Source organism: Andrena cerasifolii, chromosome 11, assembly GCF_050908995.1.
Source record: "Andrena cerasifolii isolate SP2316 chromosome 11, iyAndCera1_principal, whole genome shotgun sequence".
Classification (NCBI taxonomy): Eukaryota; Metazoa; Arthropoda; class Insecta; order Hymenoptera; family Andrenidae; genus Andrena; species Andrena cerasifolii.
The window spans coordinates 7789687-7811412 of record NC_135128.1 but is presented as its reverse complement, the minus strand read 5'-3'; the positions used below and the strand labels follow the sequence as shown (position 1 = coordinate 7811412).

Genomic DNA, 21726 nt, shown 5'->3' with positions numbered 1-21726 from the left:
TCGAAAGTTTTAATAAAAACGTGTTTATTTTACAAGTAACAATGTTTTGGGTATACAATCCTATATGAACAGATGCTTTCTTTGTTATATCGTTACACATCTATACACGATTGCGTACAGGACATACTTGTTCATGGTTGCACTCATACGTTTTTGCACGTACAATCCCACTCGACATGTCGTTCGTCTTTTTTTTTAACGGGTGTTGCGTCTTACTTTAATTTTGATTAGGAAAGAACATTCTTCTTTCTTGGCAGAACGAGTTCCGCACTTACATCCCGAAGACGTTCACGATCCATAACGATTTTAGTACGATGTACTAAAGAAACAGTGTATTTCTCATTACTATTGCTTCGAGACTGACTCGTGTGTAGCGCGTTACGGTCGCACACGATCGTCTATTATCGTAGAAAATTCATTTATACACTCGTGTTTAATTACAAAATGTATTTGGTCTGGTTAATAATGTGACCATCTGAAAATTTACCAACTGTCGTCGCGCTCGAAACGTGAATGCTTTTAATAATACGAGTCGTGTTTCGTTAATATATCTAACTGAAATAAAATTATTATTCTCTGTATAATATATAATTACAGTGAAACGGCATTATACGAACTGCGCTCGCAGTTTTGTAGAACACACCTAACTAGGCTGGACCACACTTTCATCAAACAGGATCAAACGAACATCCGGTGAATATTAGTTAGCGTAATTGCGTAAAAAAGAACATTTACAACGTACTATCGGGGGTAGATGTAAAGAGCGGTTATATCGCATGTTTGTCTGTCTTGATATCAGTGTGGTTACGAAATTGTAAGTCCCATCTGTATCGGGCTCCGAAATCTGGCAAGCATAGAATTCATTATTCCATTCGGATGGGCACGCGGTCATCAAAATCAAATAAAGCAATTCAGCGCTGCCAGATTTCGACGATCGTCGCAAATACATTCGGGCGAGCTTTGGATGTTGTTGCTGCACAATTTATCTTGGTATGTACGCGCAGCTTGTGAAACAGTTCTCGTGGAATACAAAACGATCCCAAAAAACCGACAAAGTGTATAAATATCACATGTAAAACTGCACGAAATGAGATAGACTCACGTAATTGGTTTTAGCGTAAAGGACAATTTAGGCCTCGAGTTGTTCTTCCCGAGGATTTTCTTTTGCTCCTCTTTCACGCGTTTCTCGTGCTCCTTCCTCATTCTCTGCCTTTCTTCTTCCATCAGACGTTGCTGTTCGACCATGGCCAATCTTTCTTCAGCCTGTGGGAATTAAATAAATCGCGTTTAAGTCAGTGGCGCTACTCGCGAGTGGCTTCTTTTGATCAACCCACCAGTTTCTTCTGAGCTTCTTCTATTTTTCTGTTGTTCTCCTCCATGATCCTCTCTAGTTCCTCGCGCTTCTTCCGCTCTTCCTCCTACAACGACAATGGGATCTATTTACATGAAGCAATGATGGTGTCGCTCACCAGCTGTTGTTACACCGTTCATATCCAAAATCATAGTGCCGCTATGTCAACAGCCTAGTGTTACACATCCTAAGAACATTTCTTTTTTGTTTTCATATGGGACAAAATAGTTGGGATATATAATGTGTGAAATTTTGAGGTCGGGTCTCAAAGAACTAGGATGGCTCGTCGATAGAGAATGTGAAACAGAGGACGCATGTGAACCCAGCTGCTTCGTTCGGATTAGAACGAGCTCCTCTTAGTCCCCAGTGAATGTTGTTTATAGTCAGATTCCCCCAGATGGAAATACGACGACTTAGGATGCCACTTGAAAGTGAAAAAACGTGAATTATGATTCTGAATTCAATCCACTGTGTGCATGCAAAACGGACGTACAAAGAGTTATGGTAAAATTCTTCCAGTCTTAAACGCGATTCGTCGACAACTCCGTTAAAGTGCAGTACAAAAACTCTAGATGGATAAAGGGTGTGAAATATTTGATAAAAAAAAATTACGAGAATAAGACACGGTGACTCCCTTCGCAGGGGAACGACGATGACCGGAACGCGCATATACGTACGTGGTCTTCGATAATGGTCGATGATGTGCGTTTGACAAAGAGAGAGAGAAAAAAAAAAGGTAAACGTATGAAAAAAAATATTTACGAATGAATGGTGCCATCTGCCCCGACCTGTCGACGGAATGCGTTGTGTCCCAGGTATTAATATATAGCAAATCTAAAATAATCCCTAGTATGGTCTCTCCGATTACATAGCGTTTTATAAACAAAGAATGATGATAAAGAGTAATATTGGTATAAAATGAATTATGAATATATAAATTGGATAATACCTGAATGAAGCTCACGCCAGCACGCAGGGGATGCCTTCTTCATCGACAATCACTCAGCAGTGAGTAAAATACCGGCATCTTCTGTTGGTAGTCAGTAAGGAAGGTGACCTATATATTTGCTAGGTCGTGCTTTGTTGCTATGGGATTTCTAATTCTGCCCTTAAAAGGTCTACGTCTCCCTTTCTAATTAATCTCTCACCCAAACTTGTTCGCATATTCAGTGCAAACTCAGTGTGCAAAGCAATAAGGATAAAAACGTATATGTATATGGCCGAACTTGTAATCAGGGTCGCTGTCCATTCGACCGGAGCGTGCTGATTTCCCGAGGGTGGCAATAAATAATTGTGCACATACAGAGAAGACATGGCAGAAGAAAATTCCTAGTTGTATTTCAAGGAAAAACCAAGTGTACATATAAAAAATAAAGAATGAACTTGGGCGTACATTGCTTGCTGAATACTTAATTTAGATCGCTGCCAATTAGATCAAACAACAGGACCCCATGTTGTAGCTCAATGAGAATTGTTACGCTATATTAGTGAAAGCTGTTGTTAGCGTTCGATATCTGAAGTTGCGGGACAGAATAGATGTCTCTTATTATCGTTAGATATAACTATTTATCTCCCAGTATATTCTGCATACCGTTCGAAATGGGCTAAGTACGCTATGCTTCATCCCGGAGTCTCAAGGCACGAGATTACTTACATATCACTTGATAATTCATATACTCTCACAGTACTTTATTGAATCGTTAGAAAAGTAAACAGAAATGAAAGGAGAAACAGAACTTTCGTGTGTGTAAAAAGGTCGTATCTATTAGAAAAATCGGAAGATTATGCAAGTATCTGCTTAACAATAAAATTCAATAGGAATCTCGTAAAAAGTTGGACAATTCTGTAAATCTATCCTGCTCGAGCGACAGCGAAAAACTATTCAGGGAAAAATATCACTTTCCTATGATTTCATAGAAAAATAACTTTATTTCAAACTTACGAAGTTCATCTTTTCGTTCTTAGCAAGTTACAAAGTTCGGGATCACTAACTTTAGTCATATTCGGATGCTGTCTTCTCTACTCCTTAGAGATGCGATTATGTGGACATTCACATACTCGGATATAAACTAGATCGATAAGTAATTAGGTCTGCCGGATTGACAGGCACCGATAGATCGCAAAAATTGCGAGCTAGAACGTGGCGGCCGCGTTCGAACGCAATTTTTCCAATTTCGGATACGGCTGGCAATCGAGATATATCGTGTGATGAAAGGTATTAATGTTGTACAAATATATAAATATATATACATGGTACAAATACAATATTCTGTTCATAAATAACCGAAACATGCGCCTATGATAGCAAAATTCTTCCCATAAGAGACAGTATACCTTCCCAACAACGCGACCTCAGTGGATGCTGGGAAGTCGAAGCAATGTGGCTTTTCAATAATATTTCTTTCATATTTATCGACCACAATGCTTCAAGCCCAAACGCTGTGATCGCGAAATAGAGAATTCACGTATGGCTAGAATCGCGCGCGGTTAATTTTCCACCATTAGGTAGGTATGTCCAACTAGTAGCGTTTGTATAATCTTCTGGAATGTCCAATCAGAATTTCACGGCGATTTATGTTGGTACACACAAACATACAACACCCTAAGCTCGTATCACAGCTGGAAAAGCATTAGAACCAATGTGCACCTTACTCGAGCTACTAAATTCAAATATAAAATTTATTATCTCCGTTATACGCTCAGCTCGCATATGTAACTCTGTATTTTTTTTCTCTTCACGAAAATAGATTGTCTAAATATAATAACGCGAGGATAAAGCAGCAGATTTATTTCCTGTTGATCGTAACAGCGCTTGGGCTAACACTGGCCAATGTTTCTCTGGATTGGTCTTACCTCTCTTCGTTTCTCCTCCTCACGAAGCTTTGCTTGTCTCCATTCCATTTCCTCCATCATTTGACGCTCCATAGCCCTTTTAGCTTCTTCTACTCTCCTCTGTACTTCGGCCTCTATTTCCTCTTTACGCTTTTCTAGCTCTTCCTCCACCCTCTTCTGCACTAGCTCCTCAATGCGCTTAGCGGCTTCCTCCTCAACCATCTTTTGCTCCACCTCGCGCTGTCGCCTGCAAGCACAGAAACGTTTCGTTGCTCTAACGCTACATAAGTAGCCAATAGTCGCTCCGAACGAGTTGCCTAGCATGCTCTTCTTGCGAACTCTATTACAGTGATCTAAGGTGCGCTCGATAAGCTCGACAGAACGTACTCTGGAGTTTAGAATCAATGTATGTCTTCCGAAGCGCGTTCTCTCGTTGAAAATCATAGACAGTTATTTACTAAAGTTCCAAAAACTTATACGCGAGCGAGTATAATACAATTAAACCACCACCATGAAATAGTGATACAATCTTACCCAACTCCGCTTGTGGTGAAGATTTTGTTAGATAATTCTTTCTTTTTCCTGACAACATAATTATAAATAAAAAAACCTATACGAATGTAAATAAAATATATAAAACAATTTTTATTGCATACCATTCAATAAACAATTAAACATGAAGCAAATATATATACATATATATACCGTTCATGTGTATTTATTTACAAGAGGGGTGAAATGTATCATAATATATAATTTATTAGAAACAATGTAACATAGCTTAAACCCAATAACGTGAGAAATAATGAATCATTCTCTTTAAATTGAATCTCTAGATTGAATTACAGGAGACATAGCAGAAAAAGCTTCCGATGCAAATCATTACTAAGGGAACAAGTGAATCATAGAAAATGACAAGTCAGTTGGATGAATTACCTTTGCCGCTCCATTTCTGCCAGCCTCTCTACTTCATCCATTTTGCGATCCCTATCTCTGTAAGACCGTTTCTTGTGACTGACAATGTGCACATCGTCCGAGGCATCGGAACCTGAGCTAGAAGATGCGGAATGGGACCGTTTCCTGCACACACAAAACAGAGATGCATTCGATCTACATCTGCCTGGAAAGTATCGGCGGAACGGCAAGCATGATAACTGGTATTAAAGCCAGAAAGCGGATGGCAATACTTAACAGCAGAAGATGGTGAACTCGCCGCGCACTAAGGTACGCAGTGAAACACGTAACTCCTCGCAATATATGTATACGAAAGCGTAAAAGAACTCTCCGACGGAGTGTGTGGCAAAATGGCGGAGTAGTTAATAAAGTGAAGGAACTCGGCTACGCGAGTATCCGGTGGAAGCCTGTTACCTTGACTTCGAGCTGCGCTCTTTCGGCTTCTCGGAGTATTTGTTGTTGGAGTGCTTCTCTCGCGATTTCGATCGTTTCCTGGAGTGCTTGCTCTTGTGACGCCTCCTACTCGGAGATTTGGTCCTGGATCTGGAACGGCCCATTCTTCGGCAAGCTTTATCGACTTTACGGGGGGACTCAAACGCGAAACAGAAACTAAATCACAAGCGTGACAGGCGACTACACTTAAAAATAATCGAACGCTACGCGGACACCGACATACAACAAACCATTCGTTGCAGCTAACGCGCACACTGCATCACTGACTTATGCCGTAGCCTCGGCGGCCATCTTTAAATCAGTGTGCATCATGGCGTCGGGGCCCGGAACACTTCTGCGCGTTGCGCCACTTATTCGTGAAAATTTCAAGGAAAATGAAGGTACTCTTTAGAAACAACGTTATATTCTTATCGACCGAGAATTTGTCTATTACTTCGGCCATCGCGCGCCCATAAACCGATCAGATTGACAAAGTATTTTCCACGTTAAGTTCTCGGTTTCAAATCGTACGGTAGTGTTGCTCTCGGCCGTGTTCAACCAATCAGAACATGGCCGCAGTACCGTACGATAACCTATAGTTTACAGCCATCGCTGTGTATTACCGAATTAACATTCGGATAAATTGCAGGTGCGTATCCTACGGAGAAGGGAGGGGAATTTGGCCTAAATAAATCTGGTTCGGATGATCGTTAAGGGACAAAAGATAGCGCGGCATAAAGGCCGGGGCAGGCAGGTGGCGCCATAGAGAGAGATACTGGCCCGAAGGGTAACTGGCGTCGCGTGTGTTCCAAAAATCGCGGCTGTGCGCTCGATGGCACCCGTTCACAGCTGTGTCGGCGTCGCGCGCATCTCGCGCAGCTCGTTCCGCCGCGACAGCGACAGAAACCAAGATGGCGCCCTTCTGTTTGCGGATAGTCCTGCGACGGATATAAATACGTGAAAAAAACAGTGTGAGAAAGGGTTGACGGTGGATCGGGCAGGTCGCGGCGTACGGTGGACGCGTGTTGTACAGTGACAGTCGGTTGGTGACGCGGCCCGGTAACAACGGAAGGCTGGATATCGCCGGCACGATAAGCTCGCCGCTGCGGTATTTCGAACGCTCGTCGGCGAAGGTGCTCTCGGTGGCCACCTGAGGAATGCCAGATTAATCGTCGCCGTGGCAAGCTCGCTCGAGGCAGGGGGATGGTAGTCGCGTGAGGGATCGCGCGCGACAGACGGCCCCGATCGAACAAGGTGAGTGTTTCTTTCGTGAGGTGCGTCCACCGCGAGAAATAGGTGTCCGCTCGTTCCTTTCGTGACGTATGTGTGTCGCGGCAGCGGACGGCTGCGAGACAGGTCGGTCGCGAGTGTCGTCGTCTACGTCGTCTACGCCGCCGTGGTCGTCGGCTGGGTGCTCGTGCTTGGTGTGCCGCGAGTGGCGTTTATCGCTGCTACGCTGCGCTCTCTTTCTACCCTGGATATCTGGTCGGCCGGGATCAGCTGCTGCTTCTGTTGCTACTGCTGCTGGAGCGACTAGACCGGCGGCTCCGGGACACGGTACTCTTCGACAGGAGCGGTGGGGCAAGGAGGTGCCGGAAGCAGCCGCGAGCCCGGAAGCATAACGAAGAAGATGGCCTTCAACGAGGTGAGTCAGGTTTTCTTCCGTGTACATGCTCTGTTATGCTGCCTCTCCTCTGCTTATCTCCTCCGCTCCTTCGATTCCGTGGGCTGACCTCGCGACCCCCAAACGCCAATTCTAACCTAACCTCCGTTCCTGCGCACAGCTGGCATGTTATCAACTCCCCTCCCCTCCCCTCCACCGACAACTCTGTCGCCCTCCCCTCTTCTCTCTTTCTCCTCCCGTGCATCTTTTCATTCTCATCCATCTCGCCCCGTCCCTGCCCTCTCTGCGACCTTACGGTTCCTCTCTCAGACATCGCAGTCTGTCCTTTTCACCTTATTTCCTTTCGTACCGTCGCTCGCTCTTGTTGGACGAGACGCTGGTCTATGCATCGAGAACCGGAACGAAGGACGTATGTATATGTTGTCGGTGGAATCGCGAGGCACGCGAGAGATAAGGTTACGTCGGCATCGAACGACCGTGCGCTTTTTTTCCCCCCTGCCCCGCTATCCGACACGCTGCCGGGGACAAACGCGATGACTCAAAGGCTTGTTTATCGCTCGTTCGTACGCTCGGTATCGGCTGCATGGACGGGGGGACGTTTTCGCGATCGGTGCGAGCATCGATCCGCATTGTCATTCGTCCCTACGTACCCCGTTACGTGCCTTTGGAAACACATAATCCGTAATCCAGTTTGCTCGCGCCGACGTGGCACAGTTCGCGCGAACGCCAGTCGGTTTGTTGCCATTCCACCGAATATGTATGCTGAAATACAATCGGATCTCTAACTATGCTCCGAAACTAGCAGCTGATAAAGCGGTAAGCTACCGTCTTCGGAGAAATAGCGCTGCGTACGCGCAGATCTAATGATTTCAGAAACTTTTCGGCAGCTTATCAGGCATCTCGCTTTCACTGCCAGAATTATTTTCTCGAGGAAAACGTCTCTCGAATGTACTCTGCGCGGTGTGTTTCGGTAGACGATACCGACGTATCGCTCGAGGAAAAAATAGCGACACGCGTCCCCGCCGGGCGCTGCAGACATTACGATTTCGGAGCACGATTTTGTAAACAATTTACACCACGGTTGTACCGATGATAGCTGTCAGAGATCCAGTGGATACGGGCGTGAACCGTCACCGTCGCTGATTACCCCGCTTCTGTAGCGTTTCTCGGTAGCGCGATATTGCGTAACCGTATCCCATAAAGAGACGCGGCGTATCGTGTTTCCGCGACGAGAGAAAAAGAATGGAACAGAAGTATTTCGATTCAGGTGTAAGGGGATACTCTTGAATGGCGCGTACTATGAAGCAACGAGTTTACTATAGAAAACAAAGAACCGCGTGCAGTAGGTGCGAGGAAATTATTACGTGTTTGATAAGTGCCCGTGGTTATCTATGCCCGACACTCTGCCGCATAGTTTCTCGCTGGAGATTATCTTTCCGCGAGCTTATCGGAATCGACGACACATATTGCTTGCGTCGCAATCGCATGCGGCAGAAGGCTGCCTCTTATCATCGCGGTCGTCCATTTATTCCCGCTGACTCCGCCGCAGAGCGACAAAAAGAGCACTGGCCGGTAATTAATACGCCTCGATCGGATTTCATCGATATACGCGGTCGGTATCGCGTGACGCTCGGAACGAGCATAGGTGTATGTACTTACTGTAATCGTACGTGTGGTTCTCGCGGTTTTTCTCGTCGTGTTGTTTCGAATCGCACGGGTCCAGAGGCTGGAAAAATCTTCGTGCTCCTATGAAGAATTTCATGTTTAAGGGAACTAGGCAGTCAAACCGCTCGAAGATCGAGTATTTCTTTGCGAATTAATTACAAGGAGATGAATACAAATTGTGACTAGTACTTTTGGGCAAGGGGTCGTCCTTAAATTACGTAAGGCGTTTTGAGGGGGGAGGGAGTCACGATTTTCTTACGTTTCCTTACAGAGGGAGGAAGGGAGTCAGGTAGCGTCTTACGTAATATTTTTTAATCTAATTTTCAATAAATACAAATTCTATCATTAATGTTCCAGAAAAGTAATTTTAGTTTAAATTTCACGAAACCGATTTAAATGTATAAACCTTTAAAAGAATTTGAATAACTGAAAAAATTAAATGTAATAAAATATTACGTAAGAAGGGGGTTGCAATATCAAATCTTACGAATTCTTATACTGGGGGAGGGAGGGGGTAGAAATCGCCAAAATTATTCTTACGTAATTTAAGGACTGCCCCGAATGTTTATTAATACTGTAAAGTGTAAAAAAAAATTTTTTTTGTTAATATGTATATGACGGCGCTACAGTCGTCTGACGTGTAGGCGTTTTTCTGCGGTTTTGCCCTGATTGCGTAAAAACCGAGGCTCGGATCGACTTGAAATTTTTACAGCATGTTCAAAATATATTCCTTTTTGTAGCGTACCTCAGGATTGAGTATCAAAGCTCTAGTTTCCGAGATAAAAAACAACCACCTGTGTACCCCGAAAGTCGACATTTATCCTACAAATCGCCTTCTCCTAGTCGCCATTTTAATAATTTTGGTTCAATCCTTTTTTCAGAGGTCCCCTCCGAAAATACGGGTTCTAGGAGAAACATATTCCAAGCAAACCGTTGTATCTTTATTTTTAAGCTCAGCATCAGTGCAAAACCAAATACACTTTTTCCAAACCTCTGTATAATCAACCTCGTGTAGCGTCATTTGTAAAATAGATATGTGGACAAAAAAAATATGTTTTTACTCTACGTGATAGTAGTGAACATTGTACAAAAGGAAGAGTCTGTGCTCGCTTTCATCTCCTTTCAATTAATTCGCAAAAAAACAAGTATTTTTTTGCTTGATTTCCGAGCGATTTGACTGTCTACCTACTTATTGTTAGTCTCCTTAAACAGAAGATAAATGCTAGGTCGGCATTCTAACGAAAATTTAATTAGAGCATCAGAGGAATGTGTCATCGGCATGGCATCATATAGTGAAGAGTTAATCGTGTTGTTATTTAGTCGCGTCTCTTAAAATCAGCTCCGGGGAAAGCGGGCATTTGTATATTTCGCCTCGAGCACTGTATCGTGTTGCCACGCACGTCGTTGCGTGTGTACGTTTACGTACACCTAACCCAGCCATTCATCCTCTCCACGCGCGCTCTTTAAACGAGAAATTAATGAAAGAACGCAGCGCTGTTAGGCATTAATCTTCGCGCGCAATGATTGCATAGGATTCGCCGCAGTTTTCTGCCACTGAATACGTAATCTTCGGTTTTAACAGAGTACTATACACGTCTAGTTACTGGACGGAAGCGTGCGTCACTCTAGACTCACGTTTTCCGTCACGAATCGTACGATTCGTCGCGTATGTTATTCAGAAGCCTGCCTCGTAGCTGTCTCCTCAGCTGGCAAGTTTTGATGCGCTGGAACGCGAGAAGTTCCCCGTGGGTTCATGAAAAATGAATGTAATCCACGTAGCACCTGCGATAGAGCGCCCAAAGGGGACATCGACCGAGGCGTCGATGCACGAAAAAGGAGTAAAAGCGGTGACCCTTACGAACAAAGGCACCTGCTACCCGGTCATATCGATCGAGACGGAATATATACGAGTGTCCAGGACGGGATTTCACCGTCGTCCTCCCTTCAACAGCACCCACTCGCCCGTTCACGATCATATATGGCTTCCTTCCCTACCTACCGAGCTCTGGCGTTCTTTACGCCTCCACGGTAACGCGTCTGTTCCCTCTGAAGACTGTCCCGTGACTCCTCGCACCGTTGGATCCCCGGTTTCGCGGTCCTTTGAACTCTGGAGCACCCTATCGAGTTAACTCCTGCCAGGTCCTTCTGGTCCTTGACCATTTCACTCGCATCCTTCAGCCAATCAACGGGGACATCGAGATGTGCAGCAAGCTACATCGATATGCAGATCTTCCCGCCTCGATTATTCCGTTCCCGTTACTTCTACGAACCCCCGCTGCCCCTCCCCCCAAATTAACTTGCCGCGGCTTTTAATGTACTTAGTAGATGAAATTTACGAAAGCCGTGCCCTCGCGGTGGAGAGCCTCGTTTAGAATAGCGGCCCGCGTGGCTGGGAATTATGAAAACGAGAAACCCGTTGCTTTCTGCAGCGATAGCGGCGTATGCACGGTCTACGTGAACACACGCGTGCGCCCCGCTATCGGCGTCGTTATTCTTATCGTAACTCCGGAAAGCCTAGCCTCGCACCTCGGGTAGCAGAGACGCGCATAAACAAACGTAGAAACGCCTGTGTACACGCGCACGGTTATCGTCGCCGCGTCTGTTCCTCCGCTGAAGTTTATCGACGCGAGAATTTCAGAGGTGCTCGCGATACCCGCCCGGCTCTACCTGCACGGCTCCGTTCCAGCCAACTGTGTACCGTTATCACGTAGGCGGCCGGAACGACGAAGTTTCGATGATCGTTGCTGCTATTTTGTTTCTCGCTCCGCCGCGCCATACAGGCGAAGGTGTGCGCGTGGGCGGGAAGCAGGTTACATTAAGGCACCACGCGGCGATATCGCGCGTCGATCGTCGCGGGATTTATCTCCGCGGATCTTTATTATTATTCCATAGACCAGGTATCGCGCCGCGATCGCGCGCTCGCCCCGTGCGAACCCGCGTGTACACCTCTTTTAATTAACGACGACGACTCGTGGGTGTCAAGGATACGGGGACGAATGAGCGCGCCCGGAGAGCCGGCTCGTCACGCGAGCGCAACGCGAATTTCATTTTTACGATTGAGATATCAAGGTTCGCCGCGATAGCGTTCGGTATCGCTTACGTGGCACAATGGACATTGTTTGATCGTGGCCCCGATGCGGAGCGCCTGCTTATCCGCTTCTCGCCGCTCGCGGGGTTATAAAGTAGACGCGGACAAATGCGCGCTAGGACTCGTCGACGTTTCCAGCGGGCCCGTGGGCGAGCGCCGTAGGCAACGCCGGATCGAACTATGGAAATCGACAAAGGCGGGCACATCCGTGATTAAGGTTGACGCTCGTCCGCGGACAATGCGCCATTGTGCTCTGTTTCCAGGTGTAATCTCTGCTTCCTGGTAAATTAGAGCCCGTCGTCGTTCGTTTCTGCGGGGCACGCTTGTTTTTCGTCATTTGTCGCGCCGCGCGCGATCACCGTCCCCGCGGAAGAATCTCGAGGGTCCCCCGATGTTGGAATCGACACTGGTCCGGCTCCGGGGCCGTTGCCGTCGCGCCACCGAGGGGCAACTAGGAGCGCAACGATCGAGAGTCGCTAGGGAAAATGCTGTCCACGTCATAAAATTGAAATTTATCGAGCTCCTCGTCGCCTTCGCGGGTCCGAATCGTCGTCGTGACCACTGTCGTAAAGGCACGGCGAAAGATACGGGATGTGTGCATGGCTTCGCCAGTCTTGGCCGTTGTCCATTTTATTTTCGATAAAATATGCGTCGCGGGAAAGAAAGGCGCGTCCTTTGTGCCGCTGAATACGCATTGGGAAACGCCGATAAAAATTGGCACCGATGCCAAACCGAAAGCAGCCGTAATCGCTGAATAACGACGGTCCATTGTTCTGCGTCGGCATTAAGGGGTTAGGTGCGTTTAGCCGCGGCGGGAATTAATGATTTTGGGAATTTTTTTAGGGGTTTTATTAAAAGAATATAACAGAATACTTATTACGCATAATTCATTTGTCCGTAAAGTGCTCGAAAAATTTATTTACAATGATTTTTGTAGATATTAAATTATTTATGATTTTTGGTGCTGTTTAAAGCACTGCAGAAAAATAGTCAGCGTGATATCTCTTTTAAACAGCGATGGATCTGAAAAATTAAACGATATTCAGTCCACGGTGAAGTCGTGAAAAATTGTCATTTTTTAAGATTTATTTTTTAGTAAACGGAATGACTAAAGTAAATAATGTTTTGTGTACTTATTAATATACTTATTGCCAGTATAAAAAACTATTTTAAATTTTTAACTGTTTGTTTTAAATATATATCGCACTGATGTGAGCGCCTTGAGAAAGCGATGCAGTGCTGGTGCAGGCGATTCCAGGAGAACGAAGCATTTGAAACAAAAAAATCAAAGTGTGTTGCAATCATTATGATTGTGGTTACCGCCGCAACCATGATTATTTTTACTGATAAAAAACTAACAAAATAACGGAGGTTTCAGGTTTAAGTGTCGCAATGCGGTGAATTTTTCAATCATTTTGCCTTGCGAAAAGTATGAAATGGTTAATCAAAAAAGGTTTCCATGGTCCCGACCGTAGCCACTGATGTGCTGAATAACATGTAAAAATTTCAGACAGACTGGTCAAATTGTTTTTTTGCACTCACCTGCACCAGTTGAGAAAATGTTGTTTTGAGATAATCGCGTTTAAAGTTTTAAAACAAATTAAAGAAATTCTTTTAATTTTTTTTTTGTATAATATAAGACCAGCTTAATAAATACCAAAAAGATTTATTGCATTATATATTGAATCTACGAAGAAACGAATCTTGAAAAATAGCTTAATTGTTCAAACCATCACAGTGGACTGACCCCTTAAAGTGAATTTGGGCAGCAAACAAAAATTGCGTTGTAATCAGGAGGAAATTCCCTACATATTCCCAAAGCTTCAGAATTTGTTGAATTCCCGGATTCGGGATGTTGCCTTGCCAGCCGAAACAACAACGACACCTTAAATATCCTTTTTTTGGGGGGCGTGTCACGGGCAAACGGAAGCCCCGTGTTCGATCCTCTCGCAAGCCTGCCGATTCCGTCGCAAAGAAGGCGAGCCGCGGGTCGACCGTTCCCCCAGGTATCGTATTTTCTGTAAAACTTTCGGATTGGAACAGGGCGCCTGGGAATTAATCGTGGCGCGGTGCATTCGCCGGGTTTCGTTCGGTCGTAAACGTCAGCGGCGTGTTACCCTCTCGTAAAGCGGGTAATAGCGTGCTCGGCTACCCTTCGCGCACGCACACTCCTGCCGGCTCTTACATTCAACCCCCTGTACTTGTATTTACATACACGCGTGCACCCCTCGGCGGAGTGACTTGCAGCGGTGCGCCTATGCACGGTTACATGTGTTCTTGAGCAGCGCGTCGGCGATAAGGTCGACTCGTGCGCTTAATTGGCACGGTGATAGGGTGTGCAGGGTGTTACCGAGGTGGGCGAGGAAATTTTCGGAGCGTTTCCTTCTTTATTCGAGGATAAACGAGGCCCCGCACGCGTTCACGTAGGAAACATCCTTCTGATTCAGGCGAGGCAACTTTTCCGCCCACACTCCTGGCAATCTTCAGCTGCCCCGAGAGTTTCGAGCCTCGTGCAAAGCTCCCTGGCGAGCAAGAGGCAGCAACCGTAAACTGTTGGGATGCGCCTTTCAACCCGTGCTCGTGGAATCCTCCTTCAGCCAGCGTAAAGCGAACTCCGCGTGCTTCGGGCACACCCGGTGCAGATGCATTCGAGCATTCCACGTATGCAAGATTGGAGGCAACGGGAAGGGTGCAGACGTGCACCGCGGCGCGCAAGCTATCAGCTGCCGTGGCCCTAATTTAGAGCCGATGAAACTTCATTAGGACGCTGGATTAATTGGGTAAAGACGCCAGGGAGATGAAGCTGTGCGCGCGTACCGCTCCACGGATGTGGGGTAGGCGCGAAGATGGATTAAAGAAATTTAGAACGTGAAAACTTGGATAGAGATCTCGACGGCGAGTGCTGGTCACTCGGAATTCTAATGGCACCCGTGGTAAATAATTATCCAGCAAATTGTGTTAATGAAGCATGCTCGTGCACGCGATTCCGCTAGTTCACGCTGCTTTCTCAGGAAGGCAGCCGTGACAGGTCAGGAGAACGTGTTTCTCGGTTTCAGAGGCAGGAAACGCTACTCCGGGTGTCACGGGGATCCAGTTTTCCTGTCTCCCGCGGAACAGGTTCTCTTTTTACGAGCCAGAAACACGAGTTGCTCTGGACTCTTGCTTCTGGGCTCCGTCTGTCCACCGCGAGTTAAGAAAAATTAATTAGACCCCGCGCTCGACGATTTACGCACCGTGCCCGATGATCCGTGGAACAGATCTAATAATACTATTCGCCTCGTTGGTCCCAAACACGATCAACCTGTTCGCCCGCTGGGGGGCCCAGATTGGAAACGCGAATTTTCGCGCGCGCGACAAGTTCCATTCCCTTTTTTCCCCCCGCTTTTTGTACACCGGCTGTCGTAACAGTCCCCAGGCCTGTTTCGCCTTATCAATTTTTACGTGTCTCGAAATCGCCGGGCCCGATAACGGGCCCCAGTTGCGTAACGGGCGACAGGGGGACAGACTCGTGGCGAAAAAGCAGCCTCTCGGCGCGACTGGTTTTCGTTCATGGTGAAAGGAAATTCCGATTCCGCGGTGATGCGTTGCGCGCGCGTCCGTCTACCAAGAATCGAGATGGAACTCTCCGTCTAATTCGGAAAAAAAACTCAGGTTCTATTTGCGGCGAGGCCTTCGGATTCCTCGGACAGGTATCCGCGGCGACTCGACCCGAGGTAAACGCAACGAGAACAGAGCCGCGGCGCGTCCCGCCGCACTTTACGGCCACCCGTGCGGCCCTTGCTCGAGCTTTTATTCCTCTTACTTTTGCGAAAGTGCAGCGGCGATATTGTATATAAAGCCGCCTCGCGCAATGCCGTTCTCTCTCCGATCGAACACCAAAGGCGCGTAACCGTTCGAAACTTTTCCCACTTCGATTCGGGGAAGTTCGAACGATTACCAGCCCCCACTGACGGGACGCTGTTCGACTCTTCCGAGTTACGTAGGCGTCGTTAAAAGTTGGCAGGAGTACGTACACCGGGCGGGTTCGCTCGTCTGCGTGCCGATCGCGACGTCCTTGATCTCTGCCGGGTAATTTCACGCGATTTCGAGAGCCACCGTTGCTTTACTGCCGAAACTTCTCGACTCCGAGATACCCCGTCGCCGAGAGGACTCGAGCGCGATTGTAACGGGGGAACGGAGCTCCGGGAAGTGTCGGGGCTGAGAGGAGGGATCTCGAGGGACTCGAAAGCTCGATAAAATACTGACAGAAGATGTTTATTTTAACTGCGCTATCCAATAATTTTTGCGATATCGCTTGGAAAGGCTGAGCCATTTAAAACTCCTCTATTTGCCTTTCGAGCTGCCGTTCCCAGAGGAGGCTCGTCAAGTGGTAGACGGTCGTCGGCGAAAAATCTTATGCGTCCCTCTGTCGGGAGCTCGCCGGTGTGCTGCGCTGTGTATTGATCAGTCGTCTGTGTGCGATCCGAGCCACTTGCTCCTGAAATACTGACGCCGAAGGTGTCAGCCTGACCTGCCTTTTCCGAATACTCGCGAGAAGAGAGAGGTGTTGACCCGAATTCGTATTTCGGCCGTAACACTCGTCGCCTCGCCATTGAACGGGTCTTTTGTACCGAAGACACGGGATATCGAGCGGATCCATCGATGGCACGAGTGCCCCGGAGGGGAACAAAGGATAACGCGATCCGAGGGAAGAGCACTCGAGGGTAAATGCGACTGGGCTCTCCCGTGGACGAGTTCATTTGAAAGCAATTACAGCCGAGGGAAACGGCTGGTCCTCGAGGCGCCTTGGTCCAGAGGCGCGGCCACGCCGTCGGCTTAACAACGTTGTTCGATTCCCTCGCGAAGGTGGGAAACATCGACGCGATACTTTGAATCTCATCAGAGTCGGAGGCTCGATTCGCCGAGTCGCAGCGGCGTCGACCTCGAAGGGCACGAAGACGGGGCTGCGCCGAGTAATCGCGAGGGTCGTGAGAAAGACGCGGACAAAGGAAATGAGGTATTCCGAGCAGTGGGCTGCGCTGTTGGGGCTGAAGAGAGCAGGGAGGGAAGGAAGAAGGAAGGAAGGATGCGGAGGAGGAACTGGAGCCCAATGCTTGGCCGGGGAACTCGCTGGATGCGGCCTCTGGGATAATGGAATTCCTTCCTTGCTCCTCTCACCCACTTCTGAGTGTCGGCAGAGGACCCTGCCCCCTTCGAGGATCTCTGGAATAAAACCGAGTCTGCGGCCGTCTCTCGATCAGACGTCGATTCCCCGGCAGCCATCAGAATGCCTCCATAATTTATCGAGCTTCGAATTGCGTCTTATGAAAAATTTATTCCAAGCTTCCCGTTAATTCTGTCTGGCAGCCCCTTCGAGGGTGCTCGCGGGCGTTTGTTCCACGGTTATCGGTAATTGCGTCGTTGCGGGCGATTGGTGCGGGGCGATTCAGAATTGCTTATTCCAGGATCTAGACCTTAGGGCCAAAGGAGCGGTACCTAATTAACGTGGGTGCGCGAAGGTTTCGCTCCTCTCTCGATCGCGATACATGCTCCATGACGAATATACGCATATACCAATTTGCGCTCTAATGATCCAACCACTCCGAAACATCACTTGACTTTCCACGTGTCCACGATAATTTCAGTTCGAAGCCCCGCGTTACCGCAAAGCGAATCGTTGCGTGCTGTTACACGCCGGGCTTTCGCGTTCGACTCGAACGGGCTGCTGCGCCCGTCAAAGGGCTACAGAGCGACGCGTGCAGTTGACGGAATTTCAATGACGGCTGATTGACGTGAATTTCGTCGGGCGCGCCAGGCTGGGGTCGTCAATTAAAACTCACTCCCTTTTGGACGTGGATGAGCCTCCGCCTGGCAATTATCTTTGGCAACAAAATTTCCAGCTTTCCCCGGATCGACCTTTGCCATTCGTTAAACCGAGCTCGATCACTGCGGCGCGGTGGCCGTCGCCCACAGTGTGTCGCGCTGTATTAGCTTCGACCTCGGTAAACGGGATCGTGACGGGAATCGCGAGTTATCTGTTTCTTGCACTCCTCGGGCCGATGAATAATTCTGCGCCATGCCTCGCCCATTGCGCTCGCGTGGATGATTAGAGAAACCCCGTCCATAATTTCGTGGCGAATACCCTCCACGGGATGGTCCTCTGAAAAGAGGACTGTCTCGTTAGAAGCCGGATAGTACTCCTCCGGTCCTCTCGATTTTTTCCACCGCTTATTTTCCCCCTAGTCTTTTCCTTTCCTCGGCTCTCGTCGTCGGCTTTCCGCTCCGAAAGTCTTTCTTCTATTTCCCCTCTTGGAGCTTCTCTTTTTCCACCTTCCCTCCGCTCGTCGATGCCTTCCGCCTCTACCTCGATTCTCCCTTCCTCCAGACAGCGCGTCGAAGAGCTGCTTTCTCGATTTCAGAATAAAAAAGCGTCGAGCGGCTGTCGCGACCAACCGCGTCGAACTCCTCGAGCCTTAATTACCTTTATCAGTCCACGCATTGAGCGTTTATCTACCCGTCGCGTTGCTTGCAATTAACTAGGGTAACTGGGAACTCGCGGCCGGTTTTCCTATCGCCTTTCCCTTTACGGTTTCTCAGCCGGTGATCGGGTTATCACAATCGCGACGATGCATTTGGGTTAATTCCCCGGTCGCCGTGTGAAATATCTTCTTTTCCGCGGTGGAACGGGCGCAGGAGCTCGCCGGAGCAGCGCGGAATATTAAATAACAGCGAGCCGCCCCGTGTAGTCGTTTAGTGGCCCGTTTCTAGCGGATTAGGTGGAACAGAACGAGACAGTAGTCGCAGGCAGCGATTGTCTCGCGCGAGGCTGCAAAAACGCCCGCTCCACTTTTTCCATCGAACAGAGAGGGAACTCGCTTTAAAAGCGGGCCGCAGCTTTCAAAAGAATTCGCGCGGCCGTGTGCGGGCCCCTTAAAACATGTTGTTCCGCGTTGCTTTCTAACGCGTTCCACTTTCCTGCAGATTCTTCGGTGTGGAATCTGGATGTCGTAATACCGCGAATAAACCGGCCGAAATGTTTCTCGGGAATCGGCCAGCTGTCTGTCAGTATTCCGGCGAAACGCGGAAGACGGGCGTGAAGTATTGCGAAAACGCGTGTCGATGGAATGTGCATATAAGTAGGGGAGACCGGGGCTAAAAGTTCCGAGGGTAAGTTGTTCCGACGGCTCTATCTTCAAAATAAAAAGAGCGTTGTACTTTAAATTATTTTTTCCGTGTGAGTTGATCACGCCACTCTGTCCCCGACTTTAATAGCGTCCGCGACAGCGAATTGTGTGGTTGTAAGCAAGGACCTATTAGTCGCGTACCAGATAAGTAAAAATTTTTCTATCATTACTTTTTGGTCTATTTCAATTATTTAACGTAGATATTATAGATTGAATCGTTCTTATGGATCAAATGACATTTAAGAACATGGTGTAATAGTGTTTATCGTTTGAATACATGTATAAGCAGAATAATCTTTGAAATTGCTACATGTGTCGGTAGGGGCTAGTTGTTACCGTGACTCGGGGCACGTTGGTACCGTAAAAAATTGCCCCGCCGCAAATAGGTCTGTGAAGATAGCACCCCCAAATTCGATTTAAAAAAAAACTCAACGGCATTCGTTTGTTCATCGTATGCCCATGTTTGCCCATAAAAAAATTTCGTTTGCCCACCCTTCAAAAGAAAATTATGGCAAAAAAAAATTTTCATCAGCACCCCCATGAAAAGATTTTAATGATTTGTCGGTGGGAAATGATTGTCCTTCGTTTGCCCACGTTTGCCCATAAAAAATTTTTTTTTGCCCACCCTCCAAAGAAAGTTATGAACAAAATAAAAAATTTGTCTTCATCACCCACGATGAATGCATTTCAATTTTTTAAAAGAAGGATACGAATATACCCGACCTGGCCACGTTTGCCCACTCTCAGATTTCGTTTGCCCACCCTCCAGAATTTAAATAAAAAATAAAAACCTCGAAAAGAAGGGTACAGGTGAAGCGATCGCGTTAAAGTTCGATTTTTCTAGAAAATATTATCAAAATCGTTCTTTCAACGATGCAGTCCGTTAGTTTAGATGTAGAAGAGATTTGCCCATGCATTAATTTCGTATGTCCACCCTCCAGAATTGAATTATTAATAAAGATAGCCAAGAAGTGCGATACCCGTTGAAGCGATCGCGATAAAGTCCGATTTTTCTGGAAAATATTATCAAAATCGTTCTTTCAACGATGCAGTCCGTTAGTTTAGATGTAGAAGAGATTTGCCCATGCATTAATTTCGTATGCCCACCCTCCAGAATCGAATTATTAACAAAGATAGCCAAGAAGTGCGTCGTTGGAAATAATTCGAGAGTATCGCCAGACATCTGTTTACGTTTCGGCAGTGGCACTCGGCGCTGCGCCCCTTTAGTTAGGGTAGCAGCGCTGCGTGTCGTCATCGAACGTGCCGAAACGTAAACAGATGTCTGCGACACTCTCGAATTGTTTCCAACGACGCACGAAAGTCAGTCGGTCTACAGAGTTCGGGCGCAACTCTTGCGAGATCGTGCGTTCATTTACGGTTTGTGAAGTAACTGTGAGATTATATTATTTTCCGTTGTGCGATATCATTGCGGTAATTAGTGAAAGATGACTAGAAAACCACTCCGATATTATTCTGCACATGCTGCAGATGTGTGAAAAGTGTGAAGTATACGATGAGCGATACAAATTGAAGTGGATAACATGTCACCAAACACCTTTAACCTTTACGGTAAGAACAATCCATTTTGATAATTCATTCGGAAAAAAAAAACGAACGGAAAGGTATTCGGTTTAACGGGTACCGCACTTCTTGGCTATCTTTATTAATAATTCGATTCTGGAGGGTGGGCATACGAAATTAATGCATGGGCAAATCTCTTCTACATCTAAACTAACGGACTGCATCGTTGAAAGAACGATTTCGATAATATTTTCCAGAAAAATCGAACTTTAACGCGATCGCTTCAACGGGCACCGCACTTCTTGGCTATCTTTATTAATAATTCGATTCTGGAGGGTGGGCATACGAAATTAATGCATGGGCAAATCTCTTCTACATCTAAACTAACGGACTGCATCGTTGAAAGAACGATTTTGATATTATTTTCCAGAAAAATCGAACTTTAACGCGATCGCTTCAACGGGTACCGCACTTCTTGGCTATCTTTATTAATAATTCGATTCTGGAGGGTGGGCATACGAAATTAATGCATGGGCAAATCTCTTCTATATCTAAACTAACGGACTGCATCATTGAAAGAACGATTTTGATATTATTTTCCAGAAAAATCGAACTTTAACGCGATCGCTTCAACGGGTACTGCCCTTCTTGGCTATCTTTATTAATAATTCAATTCTGGAGGGTGGACATACGAAATTAATGCATGGGCAAATCTCTTCTACATCTAAACTAACGAACTGGACCGTTGAAAGAACGATTTTGATAATATTTTCGAGAATAATCGAACTTTAACGCGATCGCTTCATCTATACCCATTTTTTCGCGGTTTTTATTTTTTATTTAAATTCTGGAGGGTGGGCAAATGAAATCTGAGAGTGAGCAAACGTGGTCAGGTCGGGTACATTCGTATCCTTCTATTAAAAAGTTGAAATGCATTCATGATGGGTGATGAAGACAATTTTTTTATTTTGTTCATAACTCTTTTTTGGAGGGTGGTCAAACGAAAATTTTTGATGGGCAAACGTGGGCAAACGATGGACAAACGAATGCCGTTGAGTTTTTCCAAAAATTCGAATTTGGGGGTGCTATCTTCACA

General features: G+C 46.7%; 2 protein-coding genes across 5 annotated transcripts in view; one reads left to right on the top strand and one right to left on the bottom strand.

Moving 5' to 3' along the window:
- Positions 1-7: 7 nt before the first annotated feature.
- Positions 8-5861, bottom strand: Arglu1 (Arginine and glutamate rich 1). Of its 3 annotated transcripts, XM_076823160.1 has the most exons (7): positions 5552-5861; positions 5120-5263; positions 4718-4765; positions 4205-4430; positions 1335-1418; positions 1103-1263; positions 8-319 (listed from the first exon to the last, which is right to left on the bottom strand). In XM_076823160.1, exons 1-7 carry the CDS (start codon positions 5692-5694, stop codon positions 307-309), a joined length of 819 nt encoding a protein of 272 aa, XP_076679275.1. In that variant the 5' UTR covers positions 5695-5861; the 3' UTR covers positions 8-306. The 3 variants fall into 3 exon arrangements, with proteins under 3 accessions (XP_076679275.1, XP_076679276.1, XP_076679277.1); XM_076823161.1 differs by lacking the exon at positions 4718-4765 and having other exon boundaries at positions 5552-5860; XM_076823162.1 differs by lacking the exon at positions 4718-4765 and having other exon boundaries at positions 8-1263; positions 5552-5857.
- A 438-nt stretch (positions 5862-6299) lies between these two features.
- Positions 6300-21726, top strand: part of Gckiii (Germinal centre kinase III) — a 90784-nt gene continuing 75357 nt past the window's right edge. For both annotated transcript variants that reach the window (XM_076823158.1, XM_076823156.1), the window contains exon 1: positions 6300-7214. In XM_076823158.1, the coding sequence (XP_076679273.1) occupies positions 7200-7214 (15 nt within the window). In that variant the 5' untranslated portion in view covers positions 6300-7199. The remainder of the gene's footprint in view (positions 7215-21726) is intronic.